Source organism: Lepisosteus platostomus, chromosome 10, assembly GCF_059453375.1.
Source record: "Lepisosteus platostomus isolate fLepPlt1 chromosome 10, fLepPlt1.hap1, whole genome shotgun sequence".
In the NCBI taxonomy this organism is placed as follows: domain Eukaryota; kingdom Metazoa; phylum Chordata; class Actinopteri; order Semionotiformes; family Lepisosteidae; genus Lepisosteus; species Lepisosteus platostomus.
The window spans coordinates 4,196,670-4,211,094 of record NC_142620.1 but is presented as its reverse complement, the minus strand read 5'-3'; the positions used below and the strand labels follow the sequence as shown (position 1 = coordinate 4,211,094).

General features: G+C 40.7%; 1 protein-coding gene across 10 annotated transcripts in view; it reads left to right on the top strand.

Moving 5' to 3' along the window:
* The window catches only part of kiaa0586 (KIAA0586 ortholog), a 177,236-nt gene extending 164,882 nt beyond the window's left edge, over positions 1-12,354 (top strand). For all 10 annotated transcript variants that reach the window (XM_088647581.1, XM_088647580.1, XM_088647579.1 and 7 more), the window contains 2 exons: positions 6,335-6,400; positions 11,796-12,354. In XM_088647581.1, the coding sequence (XP_088503707.1) occupies positions 6,335-6,400; positions 11,796-11,911 (182 nt within the window). In that variant the 3' untranslated portion in view covers positions 11,912-12,354. The remainder of the gene's footprint in view (positions 1-6,334; positions 6,401-11,795) is intronic.
* Positions 12,355-14,425: the final 2,071 nt, after the last annotated feature.

Genomic DNA, 14,425 nt, shown 5'->3' with positions numbered 1-14,425 from the left:
ATATAAGAAACTCTACAACACTGTAAATGAGAGTTGGACTTTCAATCCATCTAGCTCCTTGGTTGCTGTTAGCTACCTGATCCAGGGATCTCATTCAGTCATTTCTTGACTTTGACAAACCAGCAAACCCCACAACTCACAATTTAGAGGCAATAATCAATCTATCCAACATGTCTTTGTAAGGTGGGAGGAAGCTGGAACTCCCAGCTAAACCCCACTCAAACATGAGGGGAGCATGAAGTCTCCACAGTATGGACCCAAACCCGGGACATACAGTAAGATCTATGAGGCAGCAGGGCTAACCAGGTCAGAAAAGTGCTCAAGATCGAATACTGTTATTACTGTTATTGACAGTGTTCTTCCATGTAATACTAAAACAAGTTGCACCCCATACGGAGCCGTTTTAAGGGAAGGAATTATGGCGTGCTTTAAAACTTTAATAGACAATGAAAATGTAACAATAGAGATTAAACTGTGTCCAGGCCACTAGACTCAAAGAACAAGAACTGTGCTTAGCAGTACTTTATTTGGCTGCCACAAAGCTCTGAGTATGTAATTTGCAGGTGCCAGGTGTGTCAAAGTTTTTATTTATACCAGGCTTTAGTCACAACAATTTAAATACACCTGCCTGAAAAACTAAAAGGTGACAAAGCATAGTGGGTAAACCTCTGGACTCGTGACTAACAGGTTGTGGCTTCAAGTTGTCGCAGCAGACACATTGATCATGGTGCTTGACCCCAGTTGCTCCAGTCTACCCAGGTGTACACAGTAAGTGGGGATCAGCACTGCTAGGGATAATCTCTTTGATGGACTAGTGTCCCAGCCAGGGAAAGGAATCACACAGTCTGCTCTTTAGTTCACTTAATTCTAGTTAAATCAGGATAAACCCAGGTCCTATCAGCTGTGGCTCCTGTATAAACATTACTTGCAAAATAAATCTATTGTAAGCTGTTTATCAAAATAATTTTAAACTTCCTATATCCTTGAAAACTGTCTTTCTCTTTATTGCAGTGACTAACTAGGGCTTGTAATGCAATTTTTCATGTTTGAGGATAAAACATGTATCTGCACATTTCTCATAGAGTAAAAGGGTGAGCAGCTGAAGGACATTTTAGAGAATTATTCAGCTATCTTTTCATTGCACACATGACCAGAATATTGGGCACTTTGCCCACAGCCCTCCTCCTGACCCCTTCCCAAAGACTCTCCTGCAATTTTGAGTTTATACATCCTGTGGGGGCACTTCTAACAGTACCTGAAGCCCACCGTTTCCAGGTCAAATCCTGTCTTTTATCAACCTTCACGTCATTTGCATCTCATCCCTAATTTACATTTTCATTTAAGAGTGGTCCTCACAGCCCAAAGAAATAATTGGCACTTTCTTTGTGACCAGGAGTTTGAGGAGCCCCCCCATCCCCAACTCAAACACATGCAGGTCTGGGTACAACATCTCATAAGCCAGGGCTGCCATGCACTCTCCCCTTCGCCTGCGTGACATCAAACAGGAGATGTGAGGAGCTCCTTACCCGGTGATATGAAAGAAGGAAGTTTCTTTTTCCCCTGACAGAATTTAACGTTTGTGAAATTGTGGCCCACAGGGAGACATTCTTCCTTCTAAAGACCAGCAAAGACATTCTTTGAACTGGGTAAAGATTTGTATTTAACAAAACACCAACCTGAAGATCATGAAAGATTAATGATCCTCACTGAGTCTGCAGCATTTTGCAGATACAAGTGTTCGAAGGCTGAATGGTTGGCATTCACAGCTGTTTTTTGCATTGTGTCAGGCAGGTAATTGAAAATGTGTGTCATCTGGGCTTTCTTTTTTGTGAACAAATGTGTCTGTATTTTAAGTTCTCAGAACAAACATAAGTACAAGACGACATTTTTCCAGCCTTCTAAATTTCCCACGAAAGTACCTCCAGCCATAGTAGAAGTGCAGTACAATAAAAACCATGTCCCCCAACTGCAAGGAAGGACATGCTGGGGTTCCCACTGAAGGGCTGCCATCCAGATCTGTGCCTGTCTCTGTGCAAGGCGTGTTCTTGTTATAAATAATGGACATACAGCAGGAGGGGAAGCCTCTCTCCCAAAATTATCCACATTCAGGGGCTCAAAACATAAAGGGGCCTATAGTTTCTGTATAGAGACTGGTGGTGAGTTTCATATAACATGGGCAAAGGATCACATGCTGTAGAAAGAATGTAAATCATTTGATGTTATATGTTATCATATTATGGTTTTTAGAGGTTTATTTTCGCAAGGAATGCCTTCATCTAGTACACCAATCCCTAACTCAAGTAGTAACACCTGCTAAAGGTTTGTGTGAGAACTCTAACAGAAGTACATACTGTAAATAGTGGAAGTCTATTCTTTTGAATTGTTTCACAGCTCTGGCAGGTTATGCACAGTGTGTGTAGTCAGCTTTGCCCCAGGGGAAACCATAAACACATATTGGAGAACAGTGGTATGAAAAAAGGAAGAAGAGCCTGGCAAATCTCTTATTGAGACTGAAAATATCTAGGCCTTCTAAATACATGGTAAATGTTGAACATAGAATCTTATAGAACATAGAATTTTAGAAAATGCCCATTTTCAGATCAATAATAAAGCATTGCCAACATGTTGACTTGTTTATTGTACTGCAGGAGATTGTGAACTGATAGTGCTTTCGCACTCCTTGTCGACTCGTGAGCATGAAATTTCCCCTGTAGTGCCAGATCTTTGTGAGGTACTTTAACATCAGATAGTGCCACATAATGCTTGTAAACTGAATGGAGGATCATGCCTATGGACAAAGTGCAGTGCCTTTGCCAGTCTGAGAGGCCGTTTCTAGGCCTGTGTTAAAGCTCATGGATGCACCAGGAACTGCATGCTGCTGCTTGCGACCCACACCAATGTGCAATGGGTGTCACAGGTGAATCCATACTGTGTAGTGAATCAACCCCAGTGCATCCCTTCCACAAGCATTTCTTCATTGTACACATTTCAATTGCTTATCGAGTAAGTAATAAATGTGGATAGAAAACTGCATCAATTGTGTTCAAAAATGTTTTTATCAGGCACAGTATTGTTCCAAAAGCTGCATTATGAGACTTATCCTGCACCTACAGAATAGGTGGATAAGTAAGGTAAACCTGTCAACCTCATGCAATTACTTTTCGCTGTTAACTGTGGGCTGTGAGATAATTAAGCTAGCTGTGAAGGACTACCAAAAGTCACACTATAGCATTTTAAAATGGTGCATTTCAGATTTCTGTGAAAGCCATTTTCCATTCACTGTGAAGATTAGCCCACATTTTATTTATTTTTGTCCTTTCATATTTTCAAAGTTATTTTTCTGGTAATTTTTCTATTTTGTGCTTCCCTGCCCTCTGAAGAGCTTGGCAGCTCTCACATGAAACACAAGACACCCTTTTGAGTCACTGCATCAATTATACCCACCAGTCTGGAATTTTTTTTCTCTATGCCTTTGTAGTTTCCTTCTAAGTTATGGCTCTCATTTTTCATTCCTGCTTCCCTTTTATTTTCACATCGTTTGTACAGCCTTATGAAGTTAACTGACATTGAATACTGAAGCTTAATGGCACTGCAATGCTTGTGGGATCCATTAAGCAAAACCAGCTTTCTGCACTGTTACCAGTATGAGATGGTTTCATCCTGATTAACGTGCCTTCACTTGTCATTTTTCTCGTTAATGTCTTGCCTTTTTAAATCTGTTTTGCAAGTTATAGTCTTCAGCTTCTTCATGTTCAAAACTTAAAACTTTTTATATTCTTATGCCTCCAGAATGTCTTAGATTATGATTTTAATGGCTGTTACATGCATAAATGTAAAAAAAAAAGTTTAAAAAATCTGTTTTAAATTGTTATACCATGCCCACAAAATATACTTATGTTTCTTTTTTTTCCCACCTTTTCTTAAACAACAGCATCTTGAGATTGCTTATACAGATCTTGTACAGAGATCATGTTTCGCATGATAAACTCCACCAGAGTCCAGGCCTAATTGTCTGTGACATTTAAAGGAATAATAAAGTTTTAACGTTTTTGTCTTTCGTTTTGTGCATTGAAAAGGTGGCACTTTAAAGGTGATAGCACCTGCAATGCTCTGAGAGAGGCAGAAAAGGCTGTCGTTGTCAGGGCCTCTGAGAGGCCTGTAGCACCTATACCAGTCCCCGAGGGACCAGGCTCACGCTTACTCAAGAGGCTAACTGGGAATGCTTATCCAGTCCTTGACCTCCTTGAGAACTTGCCCAGGAAAGGTGCTGAGTTGCTGACAGTCGTGATGGGAGTTTGATGAGGTGGACATCTTTCTCCTACGGACTGGGCTGAGAATTCCAGAATTTCTTTTATCTCATTCAGCCCCTGAACAAGCAGTGGATGAAAAGGCCATTGAATTTCTCCTAAGCTCAATGGAAATGAAGCTGGCAAGGAAGAGATGAAAGGTTTCATGGCCAATTGCAAATCCAGCGAGCCAACCGACCCCTGCTGCTTGACTGTTTAACTGACACAGCTGTCCTCCTTTCAGCAGAGAGAGAGACTCAGTGCGGTGGGCTCTCCCTCAGAGCCCTGTATGACACTGCCTTGCTCCCCATTCACTGAAACAAGCCATGTGTGGGGACCAAAGACAATGGCAGTGTCCCCCTTTCAATTAGTACTTCCCTCATTGTTTTTCTCCTGAAAAAGTTGAAGGCTCTGTCTTGCAATACAATGGCTCAATAAACAACATATACAGGGTTTCTAGTCTGAGTTGTAAACAAGTAACAAAAAAGGAATTGTATTTAAAAGAGCCATTGATGTTTTGGAGTTAGTAAGTCTGTCTTAAGTTAGGGAAGCTTTATACATAGATGAGCCTCCTTTCTTTCAATGCTGACATTATGAATACTTTGGCTTCATGCCAAAAGTACCATGCTGCTCATCTGGTCAGAAAGACTTGGGTTGGGCAGTAAATAAGAAAAGAGGTGACTTAAATTGCCTTTATATTTTCTATTGAAAAACAGGGAGATACAAAAGGATGTGTTACCGTTGCTCAGAAATGAATGTGGTTCACCTTAAATGCAAAAGAATGACGTTGAATGAAATGATTAACAGTGTACATAATTGCTTTTATAAAATATTGCAATCCCGTTTTCTGGTGTGATGGAGTGAGGTGGCAAATGTTAAAAGAACACTGAACAACAAACGCAGACTTTAACTGCTCTCTGTAAGAAGCCATCTTAGAGACATTTTTCAGTTTTAGCACATCACATTAATTCTTTTTGACAGGTTTACCTCACATCTTAAGGCTCTGCATCATGTGAGGGCTGTTGTTGTTACGGACATCTGCAAGGAAGCTTCTTTCTTTTAATTCTGTCATAAGAGCTTCCTATCTGTATTAACGTGCCGCTGTTGAACAGCATCCTAAAACGCTTAAGCTGTGACCATTTTTATGTCAAGGAATCTCAGAAAAATGAAGGTGTTGTTGTCAGATAACCAGTCAGCTTGTACACACTGCAGTGGCAGTACATGAGATGCTACTAAGCCTTTTTTAACTCTGACTCAGCAGTTTGAATCTGATCAGCACGAACGAGGCAATGAATTCTAAAATGAATTTAAAATTGAGAGTCATTTTAGAATTCATTGCCTCGTTTGTGCTGATCAGATTCAAAAAAATGGGGGCATTTTAACGGTGCACATCTATAGAGATCTAAATTGACCTGCCATGTATTGTCTTTATATTGTTACTGTACCAGCCTTGACCAGAGGAAGTCTTTCTAGAACAACAAGCATCTTGACAGCATATTTTCAGCGTACACACCATTGTCTTCTTGTTGGCAGCTCCCATACTGCAGGAGGATAACTGATGACGTGACATTAACTAGAGAGAGGTTAATTAAAAATCCTTCTCTGGTTCACTGAAGAAAAACAGCAGCACAACAGTGACAAAAAGGATTTGCTTTTCCAGCCTTGGAAGGATGTTATTTTCCATTTAAATCTCTGCCCATTTATTTTTGCTTAATGTATTCTATTTTAATTTACCAGAATTTTTGAAGCCTTCACTGCATGTCTTTTGTAGATGTAATTTTCATACTTTCTCACTTATTAATTAAACGGGCCTGACCTCCAGTTGTTGAGATGGTTCGGTTGACAATGGGATTATCATCTTTCAGGCATACTTGCTGTGAATATTCTCAGTTTGGCAACTGGGGCTGTTTTTGTGTTTTCCTTTGCAGTGCTTAGCTACCATTAAGACGCTTCAGTCTCTCGGAGCTCCGCTCATAATAACACTGTTACACTTTCAGATTTTCCAAGGTCACAAACCTTAATATATCTATTTTGTAAACATTTTGCAGGGGATCACTACGATGATGACCACCTCACTGTAGATCCCAGTGATTATTTCAAGACTGGATTTCAAGGTAATATATAGTATATATATTCCTTCCTATGGAAGATGCTTATGATACTATTTTAACAATATTTTAAATAGTTCTATCACTGTGTATTCGCTGAATAGTTGTCATCATTAAGAAACTTGTCATTGCATTGGTGCAAGACTCTTTTTCTGCCTTTCTTATTTGCCTTTTTAATGTTTTAAAATACTCTTCCAAGAGTGAGCTATGGGGTGCTGAGACACACTGCTTTGCTCCTACTGTGTGCTCCCTTATAAAAGCTCTTTAGGAAGCTGTGCCTGGAAAATCATAGAAGAAGCACGAGTAACAATTTACAGAGCCATGACAAAGAGGAAGTAAGCAGATCGCTTGTGGCATGATCTGATATGCATTGCTTTTTCTAACCTATATGAACATGTTCACACCCAGGTGTGTGCTCTGTCTTTACATGGAATTAGCCTAGAACAGTCCTATCTACATGATCACAGACAGCCTTTTTGCATTTAGGAAATCATCAACATAATGGTGCTGATCCAATGCCATTTTAATAAAGGCAATTTCCTGCTTTTTTGTTATCCCAAATTTCTTTTAGAACAGATTCTTACTTATTAAAAAAAAAAGGCAGAGCAAAAAAAAAAACAGTAATGAATCCTTTTGTGCTTCCTGTGAAAGGAAGTGAAGTCAGGTTTGCCACTGTCCCAACCCCACATCTCCCCGTTCACACAAGTGCATGTGGAGTATGGAGGAATCCGTCCTCCTGCTCTCGTTTTTAAAACTCCACAAACAAATTCAGCCATGGAGAGTGTGTAGGTGTGTCTGAAGAAATGATATTGGGGTATTTCCATTTGTGAGGTGGTCTGTGTCTTGGAGAGCACTGAAACAATACAGCTGTCAGTGAGGAAAGCCAAGCAGCTAGAGTTCAGGTGCTGGGGAAAAATGGTGTCATCGCTTTCTAAAAGGAATGGGGGAGCTTGTTTTCGCAGGTGTTGTGCAGTCTGACAGCTTTTTGGATTGGAGTTTTTTTATTTTGATGAAGATCTTGAAATGAATGTGCAGAGGTGCCACAGTGGACCAGGTTTCAATGGAGCACCTGGCTGTCTCGTATGTGCTGTTCTGCAAAAGAAGCGTCTCCTTCCTTTGTTCCTGAAGAACAACAGCTGATATGTAGGCTGTCATTCCATCATCTTGATAGCTAAGTGAAAGGAAGACAATAGCTGTATGATTCCCCAGATAACTGCTTTGAGACAGTAATCTAAGTCCTGTTTACAAAGGTAATAGCTCTATTTCCTTTAACTCAACTCTGTAAATGAAAGAAAATGGAACAACGTGTTTACTTACGTTAATAATCATCAGGGAGCACACAGACAAGGAAACACTTTGGTTTACACATTCTTTTGGATGAGAGATCAAAGTAAATAACATTTAGTGTGTCTGATACAAGGGGAGGCTGCAGCCTTTGTTTACTCACACACTAAACTGAGATGTTATGACCACACTAATAAATCGTCAGGATGTCTTCTCTCCCTCTAAAGGCTGGGGGAGCTACGCCAGTTACACAACATACTGTAGTGTTAAGCAAAATCTGAGCCCTTGTTGTACAGTAGATCTTGAATAACATGTTGAATTACATTTTCCAGTCCAAATCCTGTATTTATCTGGTGCATATGTGGGATACGATTGCAATATTAAATATATTGATAAACAAATAAGTTAACCTTCATTGGTATGAAAAGGAATTCAAAAACACATGTGTTTTAAATATAAGACCCACACAAAAAAATCAGTGTTACATCGTCCCAAATTAGCTATTTATAGTCAGAATGATTCAGTGTTTCCCTTTCAGTACTTTATTGTTTTGAAAACAAAAGTTCAGATGCACACTTAATAAGATAACATCTGGCTTAGAGGTTAGGTGGGGCTGCTCAGGCAAGGACAAGGATCACCCCACCTGCCCTTTGAAAACATTCAGTCAGGACCTTTCATATCAGCAGACACCAAGGAACAGCTGATAATTTTAACTGCTTAGGAAACAGGCAGCTTCTGGCGGTTATAAAGCTCTGCCCACAACAAAGTCAGCAACAGATAAGTTCTTCTTTGTTGTCCTCCCTGTTACTTATAGGAAGCATATGTTTATCTGATAGCGGTGTAGCCACTTGTAGCCTGATCTCACCCGATGTCCGAAGCTGAGCTAGGCTGGTCCTGCTTAGTGCTGGGTTTGGAGACCTCTAAGAAATCCAGGTTTCTCCTGCAAGGGGTGTACAGTAGGTGGATGAGTTGTGTGGCTCATCCTAATCCCACTGGACTAGAATTTCCAAAGAAATGCCCCATTCTGGTGACAGTAGACACTGTGCTGTTGGAAGAGACATTCTCCAGGTGAGATGGACAACCAGGGTCCCTACTGCTTGGCCCTCGGTGATCCCCTGGCACTGCTGGTAGGAGGGGGAGGGTTGTTAGCTCCCGTGTCCTGTGGCCTTGCACAGTCTGGCTTAATTACAGTTTTCATCTAGTTCAATAACTGTACTTTAATTAGATATCTCCATGGGCATGTGTAGGCTGCAAATAAACAGGTAAAAGTTAATTCCATGCTGAAAGGACAAGAAATGAAACACAGAGTAGCAATATCTTTATAAGTCTTTTGTCAAAAGTGTGTACAAAATATTTTAAATGACGTCTTATCTGTGTGTCTTACAATTTTAACTCATCCTCACTTGATTTTAATACTGTGTAACATTCTGTATTTGTCCACATTAAAAACGATTGGTCAGGTGTTTGTCTAGTCTTGGAATTTTGTCTAAGAAAAAGTTAATTTCCTTTGTAGCTTCTACAGTGTTTGTTAATCTTACTGTGGCATCATCTGTGAATTTGGTTAGTTTACAATTAATCAACAATAGCACTATTAATTGATCTAAATTAGGAAGATTCGGGGTCCTTATACAGATCCATGTGGTATTCCCATGATGATATCACCCCAGTTTGAGCATTCCCCCCTTCCGTTTCCATCCATTCACCACCGTTCAATCCAAATACATGCGTTACTTTGAATGAAGAACACATGCAGTTTAAATACTAATCTCTTATGATATATTTCCTATTACAATTAGTAGTATAATGCCTTAGAGATTTGTTTTTATCTTAACTTCTTGTACCTGAAGAACATTCTCGTATGTCAGAGTGCACTACAACTCTCAGCTTCCTTCTGTGTCTGAGGGCCACTCCAGTGTAGTTAGTGTTGCCCATTCCGGTCCCCGGGAAGAGATGGCTCCGGTGTTCTGTCAGTAGGGAGCTGAGGGTGGCTTAAAGGAAATGAGCAATTCCTTTTTTATCTCTGTTATGTGCTTCAATTTTCATTTTTCTTCCAGTTCCTACTACAGCATGCCTTTGGAGAGACGTATTTTCTTTGATACTTGTATATAAGGAGAAGACGCCATCTAGCTTGTTAGGTTTCCTGTAGCTAATCGATCCAAGGGTCCTATCCAGTCTTTTCTTGAAAGAAGCCAGGGCATGTCTTCAGTGAACCTGGCACGGAGTGTGCTGGTGTACAGGGCATGTCTTGATGCATGCCTTTTATCCACATTCACATGTGAACTCTCATCCAGGAATACTCCTCTTGGATAAGAGAGAAGCATTTCTGGATGAGAGAGAGTTCAGCTGATTACAGAGGGCTGTGCAGTAAATCCAGTGAACAGCGAAAAACGCAACAGATTTGTGAGTCTTTGCTTTGTCAGCTGCACATAAACCTCAGGACTACCAAAAACACAGAATTCAAGCATGAGAATTTGCCAGCTGGGGGCAGGGTGAAGAAAAACTCAAAATGGTTATACAGGTAAACGTGTCAGTGTTCACGCTGGTGTGTCTCTGCTCTACCTCATGCGTAGCTAATTCTCTTGGCTTGTGGTTCAGAGAAGCACATGGTTGCTTGCATGGCGAGTGAGTAAGAGGAAATCATCTGGGGCTGAATCACTGTATGCCTCAGGAAACCTATCTTAGGCCAGGAAAGGAATGAGCACTGTCCTGAGTTCCCCAGTTTAACAAAATGGTAGAATTGCATTGATGACAAGAGAGGTGTGCGGTGTCAGACCATGACATCGTAGAATTTTTCATTATTTTCAGTCCCGCCAGTGTGCAGATTAGTGTAAAATAAGGCACAGTTTCGCTTGGGAATTCCTAACTAAGAAGGACAACGGATGATTTACGTGTAGATTATTTTTTAGGGAAACAGTTATATTTCTGTCCACATTGTCTGAACTGCCATTAACCGTGTTGTATAGAAACAGTGTCCTTTTGATGTGAAGGTGTGAGTGTGTTTATGCATGTGTATCTCTCCAATTGCTTTGGCAATGATATTGGAATCCAGCACAGCTGTGAAAATGTGTAAGGCTCAGATTGAAAGTGGATTCATTGCCTTTGCAGTTGCACTTCAAACACTTGGCAGTGCACTTGCAGTCACGGCGGGCCCAGGGGAGCCAGCAGAAAGGGCTGTGCAAGCTTAAAATTAAAGCAGCTGTTGGGACGGTGCCATTCTGAGGCAGCCGCACTGGAAAGTATTATCACATGTTTTTTTTCTTATTTATTCTGATAAAGGAGCGGTCTTGTTTGGGGATTTTTTATGAGAAGCCGTTTTTCCGTTCTTCGCCCAAGCAGGAGAGATTCAGCTCGTCTGTCTCATGTGCAGCCAAGAGTTGTTTACTTTTAGTTTCAGCTTCAAAGCCCTGTGCTAGCCGGAGCATCTCTCCTATTTCAGGCTGTTTCAGAGGCCGACTCCTGTTTTCGCACGTCTCTCGGTCGTGTTTGGTAGCCATAGGGCTTTCGAAATAGAGCTTCGTTTTCATCAGCCTCTTCTGCAATGGGCAGAGTGGCTCTCTGCTGTCATTCCTAACCACGGGAGCTTCAGGCATCTTTAACAGTGAGAACATGCATGCAGGTTTGCACCAGTAACGCCCAGGCTGAATATCACAGGCTTCTTTTTTAACTAGAGCTGTGAGGGAGTCTCCTTCAGACCACTATGTATTGAGAACTGTCCTGGGATTATAGCATACTACAGATATGTTCATTTAGGGTTCAAAATGTTTTACAAAATGCTGTTATTTCCAAATTTACAGAGGGTAAGTGAAGCACTTCACAGTATTTGTTTCCTCACCTTCTCTGTGATGTTTGTTTTCTTTGAAATGATTTGACATTTGACATTGAATCTCATTTTATAAAAAACAAACAAACATGATGAGCGGTAGGCCAAAAGAGGACTTATGAATCTTAAAAGAAAAGCATTTAAAAGGAGTCGGGAGGTGAGTGGATCGGCCGTGGGGGTTACTGAGATCCAGCTCATTGGAGAGAATCTGCCCCAGTTTTTGAGGTCAGACAAGTCTGCTGGACAGCCCTCAGCCTGCCTGATGTCTGCTGCCTTGTGCTTGTGATCTCGCCACAGGAATGGACGCTGGGCCTTGCTCCCTGCCTCAGCTCGCGCCTGTGGAGGAGGAGCCATCTGCCAGCCTGAGCGCCGAGGAGGGGGACGCAGACTCATCAGGGACAGATGTGTTTTAACACCCCGAGCTGCAGTTTCTCCCCTCAGGACTGTCTGTTGCACTTTGTTTTCTGACATTACTGATGAAATTATACAGGGTTTTACACCTCCTGTATTCCACTCATGTACTGTCTTTCTTATTTGTTTTGTATTGCCTTTTGTTTTACAATTGCAGTGGTGTGTTTGAAGCAAATCAATGAATGTGATTTCATTCTGTTTATAGAATTTGTCCTGAACCAATCATTACAGATAAATATACACATATGAGTTACCATTTTATTGACGATATTTTTATAAAGAATAGCTGGAGCTTCAAATTGATTGTTGAAGTTCATATTTATTCATGTTGACAATTCTGCAAGTTTGTATGAAAAGTGTCTTAAAAGTCTATGTTTATACATTGCATGTATGTGCTTTTTATTGATTTTTTTATATTTTACAAATAAAATTTGTTTCAAAAGTATTCCACTTTAACTGTGCACTAACAACATTTTACTACATTTTTATATTACATGTGATGCATTTAAGTCAATCCGTTTTTATCAACTGTTTAAGCCAGTTAAAAATTAGATGATTAGTCCGACCTTGGACTTAATTCCTGTTAATCTCTGTCTATAGGCAGATGTTGAAACAAGAATTAAAGGTGGCAATATCATGTACTAACAAACTGTACTTAACATGATAGGCTCTTTAATTATGTAGAGGTGTGTGTGACCTACCGTAGATCTAGGGATTTTCTTTTGAAAATAAGTATCTGAATATTTATTTTTTCTTTAAAAGTTTAGAGGTGAGAAGAATGCCTTTGCATTTGTCTTGGGAGCTGTATGTATCTTCCCTAACATAAGCTTTTACTAAAATATTCCTGGACGTCAGTATAGGATGCAAGTTAGAGAGCATCTGATGCCAGCAGCTTGGCTAGTGAACATGTTATTTCACTTGCAAGAATGCCAACAAGTCATTTCTGGACAAGTTGTTAAGATGTGCAGAAATAACAGAGTGTGCTGAGACTGGCCTCCCAATAACCAACCCTGTAATTCAATCTGTAATTACAGCGAATGGTGCATAACAAACTAAGGGGGTTACCACTTTAAATAAAGACGCCTGACTTCAGTTAGAACACGCCATGGAGCCCGGCGTTGTTTTTAATGGCTACAGCAGGAGGCATAATGCAAGAGAAAGAGTGATCGGCCTTGAAGATAAGGCGCTGGGAAAAGGAGGTGTGTGGCGGTGGTGGGCAGGTTATGGAAAGATAAAGCTTACCGGGATACACTGGGGCAAGGCTTCAGGATGCACAGGCCTCAACACTGTCCCGATGACCAGAAATGGTCCCGCAGAGAAATGGCTGTCCTGAAAGCTGTCTGCTACTCATTCAGACATGCTTGTCAGCAAACCAATTCTAGCAAGTCAGTCAGGAAATCGGACCTTCAAAAGAGGGAGTTTAGTCACTGACAGACGATCGTGCACTGAGGGTGTTACGTAAATTAGCATTTATTTTAACTCCTTCTTCCTCATCGAAGGCTTTTGAAATCACCAGGTGGCATCCATGGATTCATTGCTTACAACCCCTTGATCAATCTGCGATTGTGACTGAGTGTCATCATGTGGGAAATTATTTCTAATGACAATCTGTGGTTTGGTGCAGCTCTGCTTTTAAAGGGAAATTCATGCAGCAGGTCTCAAGATTCACTGCGTCTCCATTTTCATTGTTAATACCAAGCACCTTCACACCCAGCATTCAGGTATTTCCCATTGACTGTGTTGTCCAAACCCAATTAGATAATTTTCTGGAATTCTCTTATTGCTTTTGGGTTTTGTCTCCTTTAGCAGGAAATAGTATGGTAAAGCAAAAGTACTTTCTTTAATTAAAGAAATATGTTTTAAACAGCCTTTTAAGACATATAACACGAAGGCTTGCCTTAAATCGCTATCAGCATATGTGTTGTTTTCTCAAAACATACGCCGCGAGGAGTGCTGTAAGCTCATGTGTAGTATCTGTCAGTGTTTCTGAGCCCTTTGGGCTTGAGTCAGTCCAGCTGTTAACAGCTTCCAGATGTGAAACGCAGGAAGTATAAAGAAGTCAAGCATGACATTGAGCACTCTCCCCTGCAAGTACTAAAACAATAGCAAGAACTCGGTGCAGTGGTCCTGAAGACTTCAGATACTCTGCACAATGAAAACGCCAATAATGTGCCCCGGAATACCTACATGTCTGTCTCAGTAGCCCTTCTCTTGACAACACTGAGGTTCTGAATGTTTTTCTCTAAGAGGTAGCACGAGGTCAATAAAAGGCAGTGAAACACTCTTGAGGGCTACATGGGGAAGTTCGACCAGCTTATACTGCCGCAGGTAAAGGACTGCCCTAAATCTTAACAGCGGTGCTCTGTGCTGATTTTATTTCTCATTAATGGTGAGGTGCATTGTGTGTGTTTTCCAAAATATTTTACTCTTAACCTTTCAATAAAAAGCATTGCTAGTGTTGAATAAAATCATTACTTTTTGCAAAACGCTAAGGAAAATGACAGCTTCCTGTACAA